The sequence below is a fragment of the Salvelinus sp. IW2-2015 genome, unplaced genomic scaffold (genome assembly GCF_002910315.2).
Source record: "Salvelinus sp. IW2-2015 unplaced genomic scaffold, ASM291031v2 Un_scaffold2480, whole genome shotgun sequence".
Lineage (NCBI taxonomy): Eukaryota > Metazoa > Chordata > Actinopteri > Salmoniformes > Salmonidae > Salvelinus > Salvelinus sp. IW2-2015.
In genome coordinates, this window is record NW_019943798.1 from 11,549 (window position 1) to 33,310 (window position 21,762).

Here is a 21,762-nt window from a genome sequence, read left to right on the forward strand (position 1 = left end):
CCCCAAATCAAAGTAATGCCAGAGTTCTGTCCTGTTCTGTTGGTAGGGAGTGGGTCCCAGCAACCATCTTTTACTGCCCTGCTTTACATTTCAAATCCAGGTTGCATGACAGAAATTTCCATAAACCCTTTTTAAATATTTAAATTAAGCAACATGGGACAGAGACCAAAGGTACCCTTTATAAAAAGCCAGTTTCACTGGATTGATAATGATAATTAAAACATGGTAATAAAACATCATCATACTGTATTACTCACCTCCAACTTACTTCCTCCAACGTTTGACTTCGGGTTACACCTGCAGCTTCCGCATCATCCTTTCAAATGCATTTCTTTATGTCATACAGTTTCCAATGTTGCAAAAATGCAACATTGAGCTTCAATGGTAGCAACAATGTGATCAGAAATTATATTAAAATCACATCAAAATGGATTAAAAGCATTTACATGTGATGAAAAATATTGTCTAATGGTATATATATTTAAAATGAATGTACCTACCTGGGGCGGCAGGTAGCCTAGTGGTTAGCGCATTGGGCCGGAAACCGAAAGAATCGCTGGATTGAATCCCCGAGTTGAAAAGGTAAAAAAAATTGTTCTGCCCCTGAACAAGGCAGTTAACTCACTGTTCCCCAGTAGGCTGTCATTGTAAATAAGAATTTGTTCTTAACCGACTTGCCTAGTTAAATAAAGGTTACCGTAACCATTTGGAATGAATGCCTAACCTTAAGAATTTTGAGTTAATGCCTGAACTCAACCCTAACCTTAAAAATGTGGAGTTAATCCTTAAACAAACTTGTCGTTTGGAACAACTTTGACATTTGACGTTTGAGGAACATGGATGAATATCTAATTCTGACGTGAGAGCTGGTAGCAGCATACAATGTTTTCTAAATTGCATCCTGCAATCATGTCAAACACTGTATAGTGCATCTCCTTAGAACCAGATGTATCTTTTAATAATATTTGTTCAGTGTCAGTATGATTACTGTAGCATCAGTAGCCTCTGGAAAATTTGAAAACTGTCCACTCATCTAACACCACACTGGCCACCACACAATACACAGGCATATGTTGTAGGCCATCCATGCAAGTACATGACATGAAATATGTTTTCCTGTCTTTTCTAAGATGTAGTGATTATGTACAAAAAATGAAAATCTAGAAACAAACATTCTGAGTCAGAGCTAGAGGTAGTTTTGTAAGTGTTGCAAAAAGGCAAAATTGGGTTTAAAGGCTTGACACACTGATAGATACACTCTTAGAAAAAAGGTGTTATCTAGAGTTTAAAGGGGTTATTCGGCTGATCCATAAGAGAACCCTTTGAAGAACCCTTTTTGGTTTCAGGTAGAACCCTTTTGGGTTCCATGTAGAACCCTCTGTGGAAAGGGTTCTACATGGAACCCAAAAGGGTTCTACCAAAAGGGCTCTACCTGGAATTAAAAAAGGGTTCTACATGGAACCAAAATGAGTTCTCCTATGGGGACAGCTGAAGAACCCTTTTGGAACCCTTTTTTCTAAGAGTGTAGGGCCACAATCATATTTTGATAGACAAGTTTCCTTTCCATATTCTGCAAATATGGACAACCAAATACTTCAAGAGTAACTTTGATGCCGTCTCTACACATCAAAATAACAAAACTGTATATACAATTTAAGATAGAAAGGACAATCAGATATTACTTCTCCATACACAGAAAACTCACAAAATAGTTTGTACTTTCAAAAATATAAACATTCGGATTGTTCAAGTTGATCAATTTAGCTATTTCAGACACCTTTTTTAAATGAACCTTCATTTAACTAGGCAAGTAAGTTAAGAACAAATTCTTATTTACAATGACGGCCTACCCCGGCCAAACCCAGACGACACTGGGCCAATTCTGCACCGCCCTATGGGACTCCCAATCACAGCCAGATGTGATGCAGCCTGGATTCAAACCAAGGACTGCAGTGACACCTCTTGCACTGAGATGCAGTGCCTTAGACAGCTGCGCCACTCGGGAGGGTTAAGGTAAGGGTTAAGGTTTGGGAGGTAAGGGTTAAGGTTTGGGACAGGCTTAAAACAAAAAAATAAAGAACTACTTTCTATTTCTGGATTCAAACTTGCAACCTTTGGAATCAGAGGCAGTTGCTTACACCCATCCACCATCCCAGTCCCCAATGCCCTAGCAAAATCAAAACCTTCTTGAAGGTAACAGCGCTCCCTGTTGCCCCTAGTGTCCGGTTTCCACGTCATCTCCCGACATCCTCAGAGATGGATGGACGTCGAATACTGACTTGTATCACGGGTGACCTGGCTGGTATTTGTACAATGTTGGGTCTCACAGGGTTAATGAGCAACAGAGCCCAAATGCCAACTCAGTAGGCTATAGAGGAGCCAGAGTTAAGTGCAGGCAATTGAATTTCAAATGTGAACAGTTCCAATCTCTCTACAGTTGAAGAGATTTACAAAAACCCTGCATCACAGTTGTGTGGGGTTGTTGAGATCGTAAGGGAGGATGGTAGGCCCCCTACTTGGCAGGGATGGCTCAAAGCTGTTTGCTTGGTGCTGATGCTGGGATAGAGCTAATGCCAGCAGAGAGGATCCAGTGTAAAACATTTATTTAGGCTCAGGAGAAAATAAGTTTACTGATAAAAAATCCTGGATTAAAATAGATTTTAAGCTTGCAAGAGAAAAGCTTGATACTATTTTGTCTGTTTTCCATCCCTGATTATCAAGGACAGAATTCATTCCTACCTTCACAATCACTTTAGAAAAATAGCATTGTTAATTTCTATACTGCCGATAGAATGCTATTCTGCAGAGTGGTTTACAGCAGCTGGAAAGGTAACCAAAGTCTTAATGTATTTAAGTGTATGCAAGCAAAGAGTAATTTAGTATTATGTAGTAAAATATATGACTAGATTATGTTTCCAAAAGGTGCATTGAAGAACTTGACTTCAATTTGTCTGTAGGTGAATTTGTGTTCTGTTGACATGCTCTTGTTTTGTGGTTTATAATGATTGTCATTACTGTGATATTACTTGTGTAAGAAGATTTTTTAACACTTGTACTGGACCCTCCTGAGGATGAAGTGGTGAATCTCAAATGGTTTTCTCCACCTTTCTTTTTTGGTAATATTTTTGGGTGATGTCTCTCATACACATAGTATGTCACCTTGTCTGATCTCTACATTTAATATATCTTTTTTTTTTTGGACATGGGTTGAGAAACAGACTTACAGAAACACAGCCACCTACAAAGATAAACCGAACCAAGACACTCCACAGAGAAAAGTGTAATTAAGTAAAAGTAAAAGCTGAAAAACTACTGGAGAAAGAAGGGGGGTGACTGAAACAATAAAAAGCAACTCTCCACTCAAGAAGAACTCTTAAGACTTAATTTTCTCTAATTAGTCAGGAGACAAAAGGATCACAGCTGTGACGCACTGCCTCGTGGGAGACGGCAGCATTGTAGGAGGGGAGTGCGTATGTTTGTGTGGGAGTCTGTGCTTGTTTTCCTACTTACCAGTCATGGAAATAGCAAGCTGCAATCTGTCTTAAACTTCAGCATCTACCGCCCAAACCATGTTCTCTCTCGCACTCAGCTTTATCAATAGTAGCCTCCCTTAAAAGCCCAGCCAAACTCCCCTCAGCTGGAACATCATACAAATATACAAGACGCAACCTGACAATAAAGAACATAGGATCTAGGAAAGTATGGGAATAAATGTTTCATTTTGTCATATTGATGTTTTTTAATAGCACAACTATAACTATAGCAGTTAGCAGTATTAATTTGATAATAGTAGGCCTGCCCCATTATTCTGCAGTAGAAAATCTGGCCATTGATAAAGTACTATAACAAATTTACCTCTCAATTAAGGAAGGCATTTTCCAATGGGTTGGCAGTATACACTGAGTATACCAAATATTAGGAACACCTTCTGCTCTCAGAACAGCCTCAATTCGTTGGGGCATGGACTACAAGGTTCCACAGGGATGCCGGCCCATGTTGACTCCAAGGCTTTCCACAGTTATGTCAAGTTGGCTTGATGTCCTTTGGCTAGAGGACCATTCTTGATGCACACGGGAAACTGTTGATCTTAAAAAACCCAGCAGCGACGCAGTTCTTGACACAAACCCGTGCGCCTGGCACCTACTACCATACCACAGGAGGTTGGTGGCACCTTAATTGGGGAGAACAGGCTCGTGGTAATGACTGGAGCGGAATCAGTGGAATGTAATCAAATACATCAAACACATTTCTATATTCACCCTTTGAATGGCACACATACACAACTAATGTCTCAATTGTCTCAAGGCTTAGAAATCCTTCTTTAATCTGACTCCTCCCCTTCATCTACAGTGATTGAAGTGAATATAACAGGTGACATCAATAAGGGATCATAGCTTTCACCTGGTCAGTTTATTTCATGGAAAGAGCAGGTGTTCATAATGTTTCGTAAACTCAGTATAGGCTTTGGGTATTTATCTTATTAAATTAAAAGTGGTCTGACTTAAAGGGACATTGCGCAGTGACATTATGAAAGGATTTTAAAAATGTAATTTAAGTATAAGAAAACAGACTTAATAACTTCAAATTCTTTGATGCATTTAAACAGATGTCATCTTCAAAAGTCACAACACATAACATGTATTGTCTCTCTGGGAGGTAAGATAAGACAATGATACCAACATGATCCTAGATTCTACCTGCAGTTGCTAAGCAACATCCACCTACAATCTCTCAATCTGTCCCATTGGTCAGTGGGTAAAACGCAGTAGTCACCTCATTGGCTCAGAGGAAGTTAATAAACTTTAGTCAAGACCTGCCTCTCTTGGAGAAAAAAACACAATGAAGAGTTTCTTGTGAATGAGAGGTGTCAGTACTTGCGCAGTAGAGTGCTGATATTTGCATTGAGCAGCACGGTGCACAGACCTTTCAGGGGTGCTCAAAATTAAACGTTTTAAAATAACAACTTTATAATATAATATTCATAATCTTCCAACTCATTATATATGGCTGGCTGGCTAGTGTGGATATTTGAGTGGTGGTTAGCTAGTCCAGAATACCTGTGTTGCTGCTGCCCTGACACACATGTGCAACTTCCGACTGAAGAAGGGATGGAGTTGAGTCGGAGGGTCGTTGATTCAGGCTCTCTTCTTTGTCTTTTTGCCTCCGTGCTGCGCGTATCAGCAAACCAGACCGAAATTGATGATGTAAATCCAGTGTTATCGTGTGTTAATTAAATGTTATGCTGCTGTGGTAGCTTGCTACACACACTTGACCGGTGACCGCATCTCAAGCAATGCACGTTTGGATACCGGCCGTGCGCAATCTCCATACAGGGCAGACTGGAAAACAGGCGCAACCCGGGCGCGCCGAACCCTGTACAGGTCAAACCTACAGGCTAACTTGACATAATGACTTATGTCATTGGGTCAGTGGGTTCAGAACAGCTATACCAAAAAAATATGTATACAGTGCCTTCAGAAAGGACTCTCATCCCTTGACTTTTTCCAAAACACATGTTATAATCACAGCTGCTTTGTACAATATTTGCCCATTGTTCTTAACAAAATTATTCAAACTCTGTCAAGTTGGTTGTTGACAATTGCTAGACAGACATTTTCAAGCCTTGCCATACATTTTTAAGCTAATTTAAGTCAAAACTAACTAGGCCACTCAGGAATATTCAATATTGTCTTGGTAAGCAACTCCTGTATATTTGGACTTCTGTTTAAGGTAATTGTCCTACTGAAAGCTTAATTCGTCTCCCAGTGTCTGTTGGAAATCAAACTGAACCAAGTTTTACTCAAAGATGTTGCCTGTGCTTAGCTCTATTCTATTTCTTATATTTGAAAAAACTCCCGTCCTTGCCGAAGACAAGCATACCCATAACATGATGCAGCCACCATTATGACTGAACATATGAAGTGGTTCTACTTCTATTCAGGACAAGTTAAATAATTTGCAGTATTATTTTATGGGCTTATTGCAAACAGACTGCATGTTTTGGAATATTTATATTCTGTTCATTCTAATTTATGTTAGTATTGTGGGGTAACTACAATGTTGTTGATCCATCCTCAGTCATCTCCTATCACATCCATTAAACTCTAACTGTTTTAAAATCACCATTGGCCTCATGGTGAAATCCCTCAGCTGTTTCCTTCCTTTCGGGCATCTGACTTAGGAAGGGTACCTGTATCTTTGTAGTGACTGGGTGCATTGATACACCATCCAAAGCGTAATTAATAACTGCACCATGCTCAAACGGATATTCATGTCAGTTTTATTTTTTTACCCATCTACCAATAGGTGCCCTTCTTTGCAAACCATTGTAAAACCTCCCTGATTTTTGTGGTTGAATCTGTGCTTGAAATTCACTGCTCAACTGAGGGATCGTACAGATAACTGCATGTGTGGGGTACAGAGATGGGGTAGTCATTAAAAAAATTCTAAAAACAATTATTGCAGAGTGAGTCCATGCAACTTATTAAGCACATTTTTACTCGTGAACTTATTTAGTTTTGCCATAACAATACATGAGCTTTTCATTAATTACATTTGTAAACATTTCCTTTTTGACATTATGGGGTATTGTGTGTAGACCAGTGACAGAAAATCTAAATTTATGCATAAAATTCAGGCTGTAACAAAACCAAATATTGGAAAAAGTCAAGGTGTGTGAATACTTCCTGAAGACACTGTATACCACCACCCAAAAGGGCACTCAGCATTTTGGAGGGCATGTGCTCAGCACAGTTAGACTCCCCATCTGTGCACCTGGTATTAACTTCCTGGCTAAAAATAAAGATCACATTGGATGCTGTGCAACTGAAAGACTGAATTTAAAGTGATGAGTTGGCTTTCCAGACATAATGTAGGTCAGATGTTTTCTTTGAAGCTGGTATCAAAGTGCATGTACAACACCTATTGTTAGAGCTGGTCGAAAACAAATGTATTTACTTAAGAGCGGCAACTAGATGGGGCTCAATACAGCTCTCAGTGAGTTGGAATTCTTAACACTGTTCAACATTCTGACCTAATATTTTATGAGCCCTACATTTCTGTTTATGATGTGTAGCCTGATATTGAACAGTGAAAAAAGTTCCACAGGTGAATGAGTTTCCCTATACAGATGGGTTACAAACGGAATGAACAAACATCACAAGTCTCCATGTCAACAGCATTCACATGACTTGACAGTAAAACTGCATGTCTGATAACTCAATCTACCCCTTCTGTTCAATATTACATTGAAAGCAAATGTATGTACACCTAACAGGGAAAAGCCCAGAAATGAACCATTCGAGAAAAAATTATTGGACGAGTTGAATTATTCATGTCAAAAACCAACCACATACATTACTAGTTAACTAAACATTTTATTACTAAATAACAATAGCAAATTATCTGTACAACAAATGTTAATGTAGGAAATAAAAATGTAAAAACATGAATTCTAAAACCAAAAATAAAACTAAGAACAAGTTCAGAATCATACACAATTCAAGCAAAAACTATCCAAGAAATCCATAGGACTTAATTTCTCTCTCCATAACTAAACACGATTCCCTAATTTCTACATGACATCAGCAACATCTGGTCAAAAGCAGGCCTTACATCCTCTTTGTCACACTCTTGAATTTCTGGGAGGTTTTATAGAATATGGACTTTTTCCTCTGAACATCCATGAGGTGAAGATTCCCCTCAGAAACACTCCTCATAACTCTTCTGGGCTCGTTCTCCTCTGACCCTAAGGAGAAACACAATGCTTAGATAGAGCCCCCATCTGTATGGAGAGCTTCAAATTGAATGTTTTTCCTTTGCAGTGTGAAAAATCTCATTATTTAAAATAAAATAGGTTATTTATAGATTACTGAACATACATAACGCGAACAATAAAACAAATTACTGTCTAATACACATCACACCAAAAGTATGCAATCGGATGAGAAACCAAATTCTGCAGTTTTGTCCAAAAGCCAAACAAAATCCTTAAAATTAAAATAATAAGTGCCATAAGTAACAGGCAGACAAGCTCCTTCATTGTAGATTAAAAACAGCTTGGTTTTCTAAAAGCAAGTGTCCTTCATAACAGGCATATAAAAAAAAAAAGAGCATATTCTGGCCTGGCCCTGCCCTGAACTTTGTGTTGCAGCTGACAGATGTAGGCATAAGCTCTGAGTGTAAGCACCACTAACTGAAATGAACATGGGGATTTTAGAGGGGGAAATAGCCACACATTTCATATATTTTTATAAATAGCGAATAAAAGCAAGCTACATTCTTTCCCTGGGTCACTTCAGGGGAGAAATACTGGTATTGTTGCACTCACCAGCAAAACGACGCACTCTTAGTGGTCTGCTTGCTACTACTGCGGGGTCCTGCTTTATGCGCTTGGGTGCTGAAAGGATTTCCTGCTCTCTGCTGCTGCTGCTACAGGGGGAAATGGAAACAAGAGATGAAATGTGTTAATATCTGAGCAGCACAACACTTCCTTCCCTGATCCTTCACTAAGAAAAATTTATTTTGAGTACATCACAACCACACTTACCAATTAATTTTGCGTTTGCCCTGCACAGCCGAAGTCATGGCCATGTAGGTCTTGCCATGTCGGATGTCCAACAGAGACGATATCTCTAGTCTGCGGGAAACAACAAGTCAGGCAATTTCCTTCTCAATATTTGAACAGTCTCTGACGTGTGACCAAATCAAATAAACAGACTGGAATGAGTACAGCACTCTGTTACGTTAGACATTTCTGAGCTCTCTCACTGCCACTTGCTCGTACCTAAAACTTAAGAGACAAGGCAGCTCAACGTTTAGAAATAAGTACTTGGAGGGGCTCGAACCCGAATACAATTTCTGCCAGTCTGTCACCTGGGACAAAATGTGTAAAATAAAAATGTGAATCGTTGCAATAATAAGAAAGGCAAAAAAAACAACAACATATACTGAGAATGTCTTAACTTCTCTTGGGTAGGGGACAGCATTCGGAATTTTGGACGAAAAGCATTCCCAAATTAAAACTGCCAGCTACTCATCCCCAGAAGATAAGATATGCATATTATTAGTAGATTTGGATAGAAATCACTCTGAAGTTTCTAAAACTGTTTGAATCATGTCTGAGTATAACAGAACTTATTTAGCTTATTCAGATTTTTTTTGTTTTGAGGTCACTCTCTTTTCAATGAGTTTTCATTGGGAAACCAGATTTCTAAGGGACCTTCTTGCAGTTCCTACCGCTTCCACTGGATGTYAACAGTCTTTAGAAATTGGTTGAGGTTATTCCTTTGTGTAATGAAGAAGTACGGCCATCTTGAAGGAGGGTCACTCGAAGTGTCCTGTTTGTTAGAAGCGCATGACCAGAAAGCTAGCTACAGTTGGCTTTAATCCTGTATTGAACACAGATCATCCCGTCTTCAATTTGATCGATTATTTACGTAAAAAAATACCTAAAGTTGTATTACAAAAGTAGTTTGAAATTTTTTGGCAAAGTTTACAGGTAACCTTTGAGATATTTTGTAGTCACATTTCACAATTTGGAACCGGTGTTTTTCTGGATCAAATGCGCCAAATAAATGGACATTTTGGATATATATCGACAGAATTAATTGAACAAAAGGACCATTTGTGATGTTTATGGGACATATTGGAGTGCCAACAACAGAAGTTCGTCAAAGGTAAGGCATGAATTATATTTTTATTTCTGCGTTGTGTCGCGCCTGCAGGGTTGAAATGTTTGTTTACAATAGTGCTATACTCAGATAATAGCATCGTTTGCTTTCGCCGAAAAGCCTATGAATTCTGACATGTTGGCTGGATTCACAACCAGTGTAGCTTTAATTTGGTATCTTTCATGTGTGATTTAATGAAAGTTAGATTTTTATAGTAATTCATTTGAATTTGGTGCTCTGTATTTTCTCTCTCTTTTTGCCAAGTGAGACAGTAGCGTCCCGCCTAAACTCAGATTTTTGGATATAAAGATGAACTTTACCGAACAAAACATACATGTATTGTGTAACATGAAGTCCTATGAGTGTCATCTGATGAAGATCATCAAAGGTTAGTGATTAATTTTATCTCTATGCTTTTTGTTACTCGTCTCTTTGGCTGGAAAAATGTCTGTCTTTTTCTGTGACTTGGCTCTAACCTAACATAATCGTTTGGTGTGCTTTCGTCGTAAAACCTTTTTGAAATCAGACACTGTGGCTGGATTTACAACAAGTGTATCTTTAAAATGGTGTAAAATACTTGTATGTTTGAGGAATTTAAATTATGGGATTTCTGTCGTTTTGAATTTGGCGCCCTGCAGTTTCACTGGCTGTTGTTGAGGTGGGACGCTACCGTCCCACATACCCTAGTGAGGTTAATCTATGAATGTATGCACTGTTTTACATTGTTCAGCAGCTAATATTAAACTGGACTGTTGAAATGACGGAGTATGATGACCATCTTCGACAATACCACACCAACCTTTGGGGGGGTTTGCTCATGTCATTGGTTCGGGGAGCCTGCTGTTGGCTTGGACTCAAGTGGCACGAAGACTCCGCTTGATGATTGGGGCCACATTGGTAAAGGACGATGGTAGCGTTGGCAAGAGCTGCTTCATTGTCTTCATCTTCAATGTCAAATGTCATGTTGGGGTCATTGACTGCAGAGTGCTGGAGAGGCAGGAGTGAAGGCCTGTTGAGTGTACCACTGGCCTCTGGAGTGTAGAGCAGTGGAAACATCCCCTCCTGTCTCAACACATCCTGAAGGACCATGGGAACCTGCGCTGAGGCGGAGACAACACTCCCAGGATTTGGTGGAGACACTGCCAGCTTCCTCCTGGTAGGTTTCTTGGGAATGGGTTCCATCACTGTCACCTGGGCTGCTGGGCCTAGAAAACAACATCAATATGATTTCTTTTTTTATGAAGAAGCCTCAATACAGTCCAATCCATGCACTGTGAATTGACAATTAGAGGATTTTTCAATTTAGGCCTATCTCTACAAATAACTTATTGAATTGAGAGAGGTCAAATGGAATTGACCTCAAACCTGACTTCTATAAAAATAAAAATAAATTCTGTAAAGTAATTTAGAAACATCCTCCACCAAGCACTTACATGGAAGTGTATACACCTTGAATGTATTCACTGTGTTAAGACCTTTGGAATGTTGCGGATATAAAACGTAAAGAGATCCATATTTTACTTGACAAACAGTCACATCTGTTCTACACACATTTATATGGGAGCGTTCTATAAACTTGCTTCTCCCTGAACAGGGTCCAGGGTTCATCCTGTTCAGCCAGAACACTTTTTCTGTTAGTGGTTGGTGAGGCCTTGCTACTTGGTTTACTAGTTTGAGCTCAAGTGCAAGATAAGAATGCATTAATCAGTCTAAATCACAGTAGGCTGTCAGCTTCAGCATGTGGGTATTCACTAACAACATGCCAGTAGTTTGTCATAGCAATGTCATACATGGCCCAGGGATTAAAGTTACTTACATTTTTTTTTATTATTATTTTTTTAATCCCATGACTGAAACGTTTTGGCTCGAGGTCCACATCGGGATTTCAAAATTCAACAGAGGGCAGCACAGATTTTTTTAATGACCGATTTGTTTATCTAAATCGATTTAGTCATGAAAAATAGCAGTTATTTGAAAATAGATACAGTTGAAATCGGAAGATTACATACACTTAGGTTGGAGTCATTAAAACTTGTTTTTCAACCACTCCACAAACTTCAACCACTCCACAACTCACCCCCTCTGGACTTGCCTCAGACAAGAGAGCTAGTTTTATTTCCAGCTCTGTATTACAAAGCACTACAATTGTTCCATATGCCTACCCAAACCTCTGTGACCTGTGTATCCACTATACACAGGCCCCATTACTTATGAATGCATTTATTGGGTCGATACATTGTTAGCTGCCCCCCACGACTGTTAAAATAAACACAAAACCGCTAGGGGGATCCATGGTGGCATGAGCATAACTGCAACAAGAAATAAATAAATAGAGGTACATACAGTTGAAGTTGGGAATTTACATACATTTAGGTTGGAGTCATTAAAACTCATTTTTCAACCACTCCACAAATTTCTTGTTAACAAACTATAGTTTTGGCAAGTCGGTTAGGACATCTACTTTGTGCATGACACAAGTAATTTTTCCAACAATTGTTTACAGACAGATTATTTCACTGTCACAATTCCAGTGGGTCAGAAGTTTACATACACTATGTTGACTGTGCCTTTAAACAGCTTGGGAAATTCCAGAAAATGATGTCATGGCTTTAGAAGCTTCTGGTAGGCTAATTGACATMATTTGAGTCAATTGGAGGTGTACCTGTGGATGTTTTTCAAGGCCTACCTTCAAACTCAGTGCCTCTTTGCTTGACATCATGGGAAAATCAAAAGAAATCAGCCAAGACCTCAGGAAAAAAATTGTAGACCTCCACAAGTCTGGTTCATCCTTGGGAGCAATTTCCAAACGCCTGAAGGTACCACGTTCATCTGTACAAACAACAGTACGCAAGTATAAACACCATAGGACCACGCAGCCATCATACCGCTCAGGAAGGAGTCGTGTTCTGTCTCCTAGAGATGAACGTACTTTGTTGCGAAAAGTGCAAATCAATCCCAGAACAACAGCAAAGGACCTTGTGAAGCTGATGGAGGAAACAGGTACAAAAGTATCTATATCCACAGTAAAACGAGTCCTATATCGACATAACCTGAAAGGATGCTCAGCAAGGAAGAAGCCACTGCTCCAAAACCGCCATACCACAGTTTGCAACTGCACATGGGGACAAAGATCATACTTTTTGGAGAAATGTCCTCTGGTCTGATGAAACAAAAATAGAACTGTTTGGCCATAATGACCATCGTTATGTTTGGAGGAAAAAAGGGGAGGCTTGCAAGCCCGAAGAACACCATCCCAACCGTGAAGCACGGGGCAGCATCATGTTGTGGGGGTGCTTTGCTGCACGAGGGACTGGTGCACTTCACAAAATAGATGGCATCATGAGGGAGGAAGATTAGGTGGATATATTGAAGCAACATCTCAAGACATCCGTCAGAAAGTTAAAGCTTGGTCGCAAATGAGTCTTCCAAATGGACAATGACCAGGGCATACTTCCAAAGTTGTGGCAAAATGGCTTAACTTCTTATGGCTAGGGGCAGTATTGAGTAGCTTGGATGAATAAGGTGCCCAGAGTAAACTGCCTGCTACTCAGGCCCAGAAGCTAAGAGATGCATAGTATTAGTAGATTTGGATAGAAAACACTCTGAAGTTTCTAAAACTGTTTGAATGATGTCTGTGAGTATAACAGAACTCATATGGCGGGCAAAAACATGAGAAAAAATCCAACCAGGAAGTGGGAAATCTGAGGTTTGTAGGTTTTCAAGTCTTTGCCTATCCAATATACAGTGTCTATGTGGTCATATTGCACTTCCTAAGGCTTCCACTAGATGTCAACAGTCTTTAGAACCTTGTTTCAGGCTTCTACTGTGAAGGGGGGGGGGCGAATAAGAGCTGATTGACTAAGAGGTCTGGCAGAATGCCATGAGCTCAGTCAGGCGTGTGCCCATGAGGTAGCTGCGTTCCCTTTCATTTCTGAAGACAAAGGAATTCCCCGATTGAAACATTATTGAAGATTTATGATAAAAACATCCTAAAGATTGATTCTATACATCGTTTGACATGTTTCTACGAACTGTAATGGAACTTTTTGACTTTTCGTCTGGCCTGCGCCTCGTGAATTTGGATTTGTGAACTAAACGTGCAAACAAAAAGGAGGTATTTGGACATAAATGATGGACTTTATCGAACAAAACTAACATTTATTGTGGAACTGGGATTCCTGGGAGTGCATTCTGATGAAGATCATCAAAGGTAAGTGAATATTTATAATGCTATTTCTGACTTCTGTTGACTCCACAACATGGCGGGTATCTGTATGGCTTGTTTTGGTCTGAGCGCTGTACTCAGATTATTGCATGGTGTGCTTTTTCCGTAAAGCTTTTTTGAAATCTGACAGCGGTTGCATTAAAGAGAAGTGCATCTATAATTCCATGCATAACACTTGTATCTTTTATCAATGTTTATTATGAGTATTTCTGCCACTGATGTGGCTCTCTGCAAAAATCACTGGATGTTTTGGAAGCAAAACATTACTGAACATAACGCGCCAATGTAAACTGAGATTTTTGGATATAAATATGAACTTTATCGAACAAAACACACATGTATTGTGTAACATGAAGTCCTATGAGTGTCATCTGATGAAGATCAAAGGTTAGTGATAAATCTTTATCTGTATTTCTGCTTTTTGTGACTCCTTTGGCTGGAAAAATGGCTGTGTTTTTCTGTGACTAGGTGCTGACCTAACATAATCGCATGGCATGCTTTTGTCGTGAAGCCTTTTTGAAATCGGACACTGTGGTGGGATTAACAACAAGTTTATCTTTAAAATGGTGTATAATACTTGTATGTTCGAGGAATTTTATTATGAAATTTGTTTGAATTTGGCGCACTGCACTTTCACTGGCTGTTGTTAAGTCGGTCCCTTTAACGGGATTTCAGCCTTAAGAAGTTTTTAAGGACAACAAAGTCATGGTATTGAAGTGGCCATCACAAAGCCCTGACCTCAATCCTATAGAAAACGTGGGCAGAACTGAAAAAGCGTGTGCGAGCAAGGAGGCCTACAAACCTGACTCAGTTACACCAGCTCTGTCAGGAGAAATGGGCCAAAATTCACCCAACTTATTGTGGGAAGCTTGTGGAAGGCTACCCGAAACATTTGACCCAAGTTAAACAATTTAAAGGAAATGCTACCAAATACCAATTGAGTGTATGTAAACTTCTGACCCACTGGGAATGTGATGAAAGAAATAAAGCTGAAATAAATCATTCGCTCTACTATTATTTTGACATTTCACATTCTTAAAATAAAGTGGTGATCCTAACTGACCAAAACCAGGGAATTTTTACTACGATTAAATGTCAGGAATTGTGAAAAACTGAGTTTAAATTTATTTGGCGAAGGTGTGTGTAAACTTCCAACTTCAACTATATGTCCATTACAATTTCTACATACATTCTATCTAGTCTTAGACATTCGTGTGCTCTGGAGTGTTATTTTATATCCCAAATAATCACCCTCCTGAGAACTTTGACCCCTGCATGGCCTTACCATCTGTGTTAGAGCACCATAATCATATTTTAAGAAAATCAATCACATCTGAATAGATCTTAGTTGGCACCGGTATAAAAATAAGACAGAGTATCACTACCATTGAAAGATGAAGGAATAACCTTTCTGTAAAATACTGAAAGGAGAAGTCCATGTCTGCAGTAGGCCTAATATGGATTCTCATCTTTTGGCAGTTGGAGAAGTGTAGAGGTAGCCAAAGAAAATGAACCTGGTGACCTTTACACAGTGCAGACATTAATCAGAGGTGTAAGGGAGTAAGGGCCGGGACACATTCATGCCCACAAATTGAGTTTCACCAGTCCCGACAAGCCCAGCTACTGTGACATGGAAGATGGCTAAGTAGGGGAAAGAAGAAAATKAATCAAATCGAGTAAGGCAAAAGAAAAATATAATTTGATGTTTCAAAGAAACCAAGACTTAAAGGCCCAGTGCAGTCAAAAACACAATTTTCAGGGCCTCCCGGGTGGCGCAGTGGTCTAGGGCACTGCATCGCAGCGCTAGCTGCGCCACCAGAGTCTCTAGGTTCGCGCTCTGTCGCAGCCGGCCGCGACCGGGAGGTCCGTGGGGCGACGCACAATTGGCCCAGCGTCGTCCGGGTTAGGGAGGGTTTGGCCGGTAGGGATATCCTTGTCTCATCGCGCTCCAGCGACTCCTATGGCGGGCCGGGCGCAGTGCGCGCTAACCAAGGGGGCCAGGTGCACGGTGTTTCCTCCGACACATTGGTGCGGCTGGCTTCCGGGTTGGAGGCGCGCTGTGTTAAGAAGCAGTGYGGCTTGGTTGGGTTGTGCTTCGGAGGACGCATGGCTTTCGACCTTCGTCTCTCCCGAGCCCGTACGGGAGTTGTAGCGATGAGACAAGATAGTAATTACTAACAATTGGATACCAAGAAAATTGGGGAGAAAAGGGGGCAAAATCTTTATTTATAAAAAATAAAAAAATAAACGATTTTCAGCGTGTACTTCGCCTGGCCCGCCACAGGAGTCGCTAGTGCGCGATGGGACAAGGACTTCCCTGCCGACCAAACCCTCCCCTAACCCGGACAACGCTGGGCCAATTGTGCGCCGCCCCATGAGTCTCCTGGTCGTGGCCGGCTGCGACAGAGCCTGGACCCAAACCCATAATCTCTAGTGGCACAGCTAGCACTGCTATGTAGTGCCTTAGACCACTGCCACTTCAAATATCTTTTATCTTGCCTATTCACCACCAATGGCACACATACACAAGCCATGTCTCAATTGTCTCATAAATCCTTCTTTAACCGGTCTCCTCCCATTCATCTACAGTGATTGAAGTGGATTCAATAAGGGACTATATCTTTCACCTGGTCAGTGTTCATACAGTTTTGTAAACTCAGTGTATATTTCCACACTATGAGGTTGGAATAACTGTTTAATGAGCTGTTTGAAAAGACTGAAATTGAAATCTGTTTTGGTGGGATGGAGTTTTCGCCTGCCCTGTGACATTGCCAGGCGGTAAACTAGTTAATAGACCAATAAGAGAGTTCCAAACCATTCTGCCAATAACAGCTAGTTTTCCGTTTTCCCCTCCCCACTCAGTCCATTCCCAGACAGTCTTAGAACAATTCTTGCTTGAGAAATTGCTCTTCGCTAAGAAGCTATTTTTGCTTCTTTTTGACAATTTTTATGGAATACAATCACGGTAAGATTACTTAATTGTTATCCAGAAATGAATTGATATGGAGATAAAATCTGCTGCATTGGACCTTTAACCAATCAAGCAAACATAACAAGGCCACATAAAATCCTTATGGAACACAAAGCAAGTAATGAGGGAAAACAACTTATGGCCGACAAAGCAGGAGTGGACATATCCTATGATTAGTCCTAAGTTATTTCATGGTATAAGTGGTTCACAATCACTAGCCATAATGGATGACTCACACGCTTAGCAACCTGTCGTATAAAGGATACAGCTACACTGAATGGATCACCATATTAGTCATCAGTGAGGATGAGTCATACACACTACATACATACTGTTAATTATTGGTCATTTGATCAAGACTAACTTATATACAACTAACTTTACATACAACTGATTAAATGGGAATAATTGATATAGGCTACACAATTAATTTGTAATATACACCAAAGTCGTTTTAATATATATGCGTCTTCCATTAACCGGCCTAAATGTTATGAATAGAACTTTGGGATTTAATGATGTAATAAGAGCTTAAACGTAATAACATGAATAAATATGTCTTACGAGAATAGGTAGACTATGATAAAACCTGGCTGAGATTGAGGATTATGTCACCAAAAGAATGTAAGCAGGGTTGTTCGAGGTTAATGGCTGGTGTGTAAGAGTAAAGTGGAGAGCACGTTGCATCAGAGCACAAGGAGGCAGACTCACTTGTTGCAGTGAGACACTGCGGCTRCATCATTTACATGCTGCTGACCACAGCCCTGTGACGCCGCTTCATACCTAATACATTTTACTGAGGATGAGGCAATTCCCAGAAATGTGARCTGTGTGGTRGTGGATTTGACATATCAATTTGCCTACCCACCCCCGCACAGACAAAATAGAACAACCAACTAAATTGTTTAAAGTAGAAGCTTTTAAGTGACAATGCTCACATTTTTTAACAACATACTTGTGTATCATAAAACGGAGGGGGGATATGGAAGATTAATGGACCTATTTATTCATGTGAAGAGCAGAATGCAATATTTAGGAAATTTGAGTCACAGCTCAGATAGCAAGGCAGGATGAGGGGACAGTGATAAATGGTACTGCTTCTCTGACGGAGATCTGGCCAGGCAATAAATGGCAGCCAAGTTCTTTCAATCACATATTTTTGGCTTGTAGGATTAATACATGCATGAGGTGCTATTTCTGGTAGAGACAGCGCCGTATTAGGGTCGCTTGGCTGCTGCCTCCCTCTTTATAGCGCTGCTGCTGTTCTTGCTGACGGGGCAGGGGCGTTTACGCTTGCCTTGCCTACCTTCTTTTCACTGCAGTGAATTTGCATTTTCATGAATGAGGTTTGAGCAGCCTGGGTTGGGAGGGCTGGATGCTGGATTGACTGAGTACAAGATATGGATGAAAGGGGGAGGGGGGCAAGGAGGGAGAGAGTGATCGAGCAGGAAAAAGTAAGACTGGCACAGAACGAGGTTGCAGGAGAGAGAAGAGTGATTGAAATTGTGTGGGCCATCCTGTGCTGAAGGGAGATAAAGGGATGGGTACATGGCATTGGACTGGCAGGGTGCAGAACCCTATTGAGAGGGTCATGTGTGGTGACCTGCACTCGTATCCACTTCGAGATGGTGCGGTAATAAAAAGGTTGGAGAGGGAGGATCTCCATACTCAATCGTTATCAAGCTCTGATGCTAGTTACACAAACACAGAATAAAACAAAGATTTCACACGAACAGGTAACATGATTTGGACAAGATCTTATTTCATATCAAAAGCATAAATCATAGTCCACAGAAGCGATAGTCCAGTGTCCCATTGTGACATAGCTACCTGGCTCTGAGACCACCATCTGCAGGGGACACAAAGCCCGAACACACACCTTCCTACAATTCCCAATCAACACGTCTCCGGTAGGCATCCTCTATTCATTTGAATGTGTTGACAATTGGAGAAACTGCTTGAGCTGCACTCAGAATGAGAAAAGTATGAAAGCTAACGGTCCAATATTCTAGAAAACGGCAGTGTATATGTGTGCCGGTTTTGAACTATGATAAACCCTTAAGTTAAGGACATTCATGTAATTCACAATCACAAAAAGCCATTCTGAAGTAGATAAGACATGCAGAAAGTAGGGTTGTGACGGTCATGGAATTTTGGATGACGGATATTGGTCAGCCAAATGACCGTGGTCACCGTTATTACAGCTCAAATAGCAAAATAAAATACACACATCTTCTCCTCTGCTCTGCTCCTGACTGCCTGTGCTGCTGCCTGTTTGCTACAACACCTTGCTTCTTTCAGCAAGGAGCAACAAAGTTATCACATTGTTATTAACAGTCTATGTTACCGCAGAAATAGACTCAACAGCACAAATGCCTGGCCGTCCCCAGAAACAGACTCAGCCGCACAAATGCCCAGCTGTCCAGTCTTCAGTCAGCTGTTCCACAAAAAACACATTTTAAAACTGTTATAAGGGTTATTTTACTTTCATGACGGTTAAACGGTAATTGTGGCAGCCCTAGTGAAAAGTGTTTTTTAAGCCATTTCCTGTTGCGCTGTGGTCATCTGGTGTTGTTTTCTTTAAAAATGTAGCTGACGTTTCCCACAATGTGTTTCAATCAAATGTAGACCACCTGTTCAGCAGAAAATATCATTACAGACAATTTGGATGGCCATATTTCACATACTTCCTTATTGTACTTCCCTAAAGGTTTTCCCAGTCCTTTTCTTTCTCTAAAAGGGGTCTCGAGTGTTATTTCATTTTCACAAAATATCTTTAGTTCCAGACCAGAAAGTCCGCAGTGCTGCACAACTGGAAATTACATTCTATTTCATGTCGGAATACTTTGTAGTTTATTTACAGATTGTCTATTTTATTTTTCCTCGTTTAAGAATCAGTTGAAGTGCCAATTGATGTCCCATCATCTCTTGAGGTTGGCAGAAGGGAAACTAAGTTGTTACACTAAACACCAGTGATCAGTGGGAATAAAACAATAAACACTTAATCCACAGATCAATATTACTCATGGTCGCACTTTGACCACTACAGTGGGGGTGTTTAATATTGCCAGTTCATTATTTTAACCATTCCAGTCTTTGTGGTCTTCTGAAACAAGCATCTCTGTTAACACCCCTAGTTTATACTAGTGAATCCTGAAACCAGTTTTATCACAACTGAAATTGCTGATGAACAATTAACAGCTGAAACAGAGCTTTTACCACAGGAGTGATGACTTTGATGGACATATTTGATCCCCTCTGACTGTCACTATGAAGGATTCCATGTGGCAAGCTGTTAGATTAATGACCAGGTTAGCAGGCCTGAGGGAGAGTAAAGACAGGTTTACCTTTCGATGATGGATTGGGTTGAAGGCGCAGCGAGACTCTCCTCTTATGTTTCTCAGCACCTGAGTGACAGACAACAGTATGTTCAACAACACAGCCTCCTTCATGAATACCATGCCACCACCCCAGTTATCAGCACAACACACAGCATGACTAGCATCACAGCTCAGCCTGCACAGTTATCAATAGAACAGACACAATCGTGCCTCAGCATTTGGCTGTGGTAAATGTGAATAGTCATCATGAACTGCGCAGCAGTTCTGAACTTGAGCACCGCACACGACAAGAGGTTGCCCCCATCCCTCCCGCTAATTGGGCAACTTTAGAAAATGTTCTGTATGAGTGAGGGAAATGCTGTAAATTGCAAGGACTCTATGTATTTTGAAAGATGAGATGCTAAGGATTATAATAAATACTGCTTTGATGTCATACAAGCAAGCCTAACACCCATGAGTCCCAATGTGCACTTCACATTTCCATATCATAAAACTCATGTAATATACATTGTCAACATTTATGATTACTATGTTTGATGTACAGTTACAAAATAACATGGCGTTATACCCTGGGTTGTCCTGAACAGAATGAGCCGGTTTGTTGTATTGTGGAAAAATTTGCAGCGGACCACGCATTTTAATTTACTCATGAATCCATTCCATGCACACAAAATTACAATCTGTTTCTCTGAATTGCTTTGTGAAAGCCTAACACTAAGATCCTATTTTATAATTTTGCTAGTCATGTTGGCAATAGAACAAGCGCTCAAATTTCACCAACCTGCCCCAGATTGTGATTTATAAAAATTGACTGTTTTTGGATTGTGTAAGCAACAATAATTGTGTAAAGGCGAGGATGCAGGGCTGTATTCCAGATAAAACAACTACAAGTGTACTTGCTCTAATTCCTAAACGGCACAGCTATGAGAGCTCAAAAAAGCAATGTATAGTTGAGGACTTCTGAGTCATAAAACTGCATTGAAATTAATTTGGAACTGTGCAGGTGTGTGGCCACTTGGAAACATCAGTTAGACCCCCCACTCAAACCTTTGTAATGCTTTTGTCTTTTGTTGCACCTATCTCAAATTTCCCAAGAATATTCTTATCATGTTACTGCGGGGAGAATGTTTGGATTTTGTTAAAAAACAAATGCGGCAAAAAATTACAGTAAATGTAAAAATGCACATAAAATCAACCGTCTAATGTTTGGATTCAGTCTTGTGTCAGCTGAACGGTTGGCCTCACCTTTAGTCTAATAATTTTGCCCTAATCTCCACTGTTCCCTTTAAATTTCTACCATGGTTATGCATTTCCATATTTTTTTATTTTTCTGTAAGAAACATTTACATTTAGCTCTATCCCTATCCAATTCCCACAAGTGTTAGGGGTTAAAAGTTCAATGCAGCCATTTTTATCAAAATATGAAATCATTTCTGGGTAACAAGTTCTTTACTGTGATTTTAACCATTTTAATTGAAAACAAGGAAACAAAAATAGCTTCTTAGCAAAGAGCAATTTCTCAAGCAAGAAGTTTTCTGGGACTGTCTGGGGGTG

At 40.2% G+C, this 21,762-nt stretch overlaps 1 protein-coding gene across 4 annotated transcripts in view; it reads right to left on the reverse strand.

Moving 5' to 3' along the window:
* Window positions 1-6,263: 6,263 nt before the first annotated feature.
* The window catches only part of LOC111969138 (kinesin-like protein KIF18A), a 29,068-nt gene continuing 13,569 nt past the window's right edge, over window positions 6,264-21,762 (reverse strand). For 3 of the 4 annotated variants that reach the window (XM_024141287.2, XM_024141285.2, XM_024141286.2), the window contains exons 14-18: window positions 20,215-20,274; window positions 10,471-10,876; window positions 8,549-8,638; window positions 8,330-8,430; window positions 6,264-7,747 (exon numbers count right to left, since the gene is read on the reverse strand). In XM_024141287.2, coding sequence (XP_023997055.1) covers window positions 7,611-7,747; window positions 8,330-8,430; window positions 8,549-8,638; window positions 10,471-10,876; window positions 20,215-20,274 — 794 coding nt within the window. In that variant the 3' untranslated portion in view covers window positions 6,264-7,610. The remainder of the gene's footprint in view (window positions 7,748-8,329; window positions 8,431-8,548; window positions 8,639-10,470; window positions 10,877-20,214; window positions 20,275-21,762) is intronic. The other variant, XM_024141288.2, reaches the window with a different exon arrangement.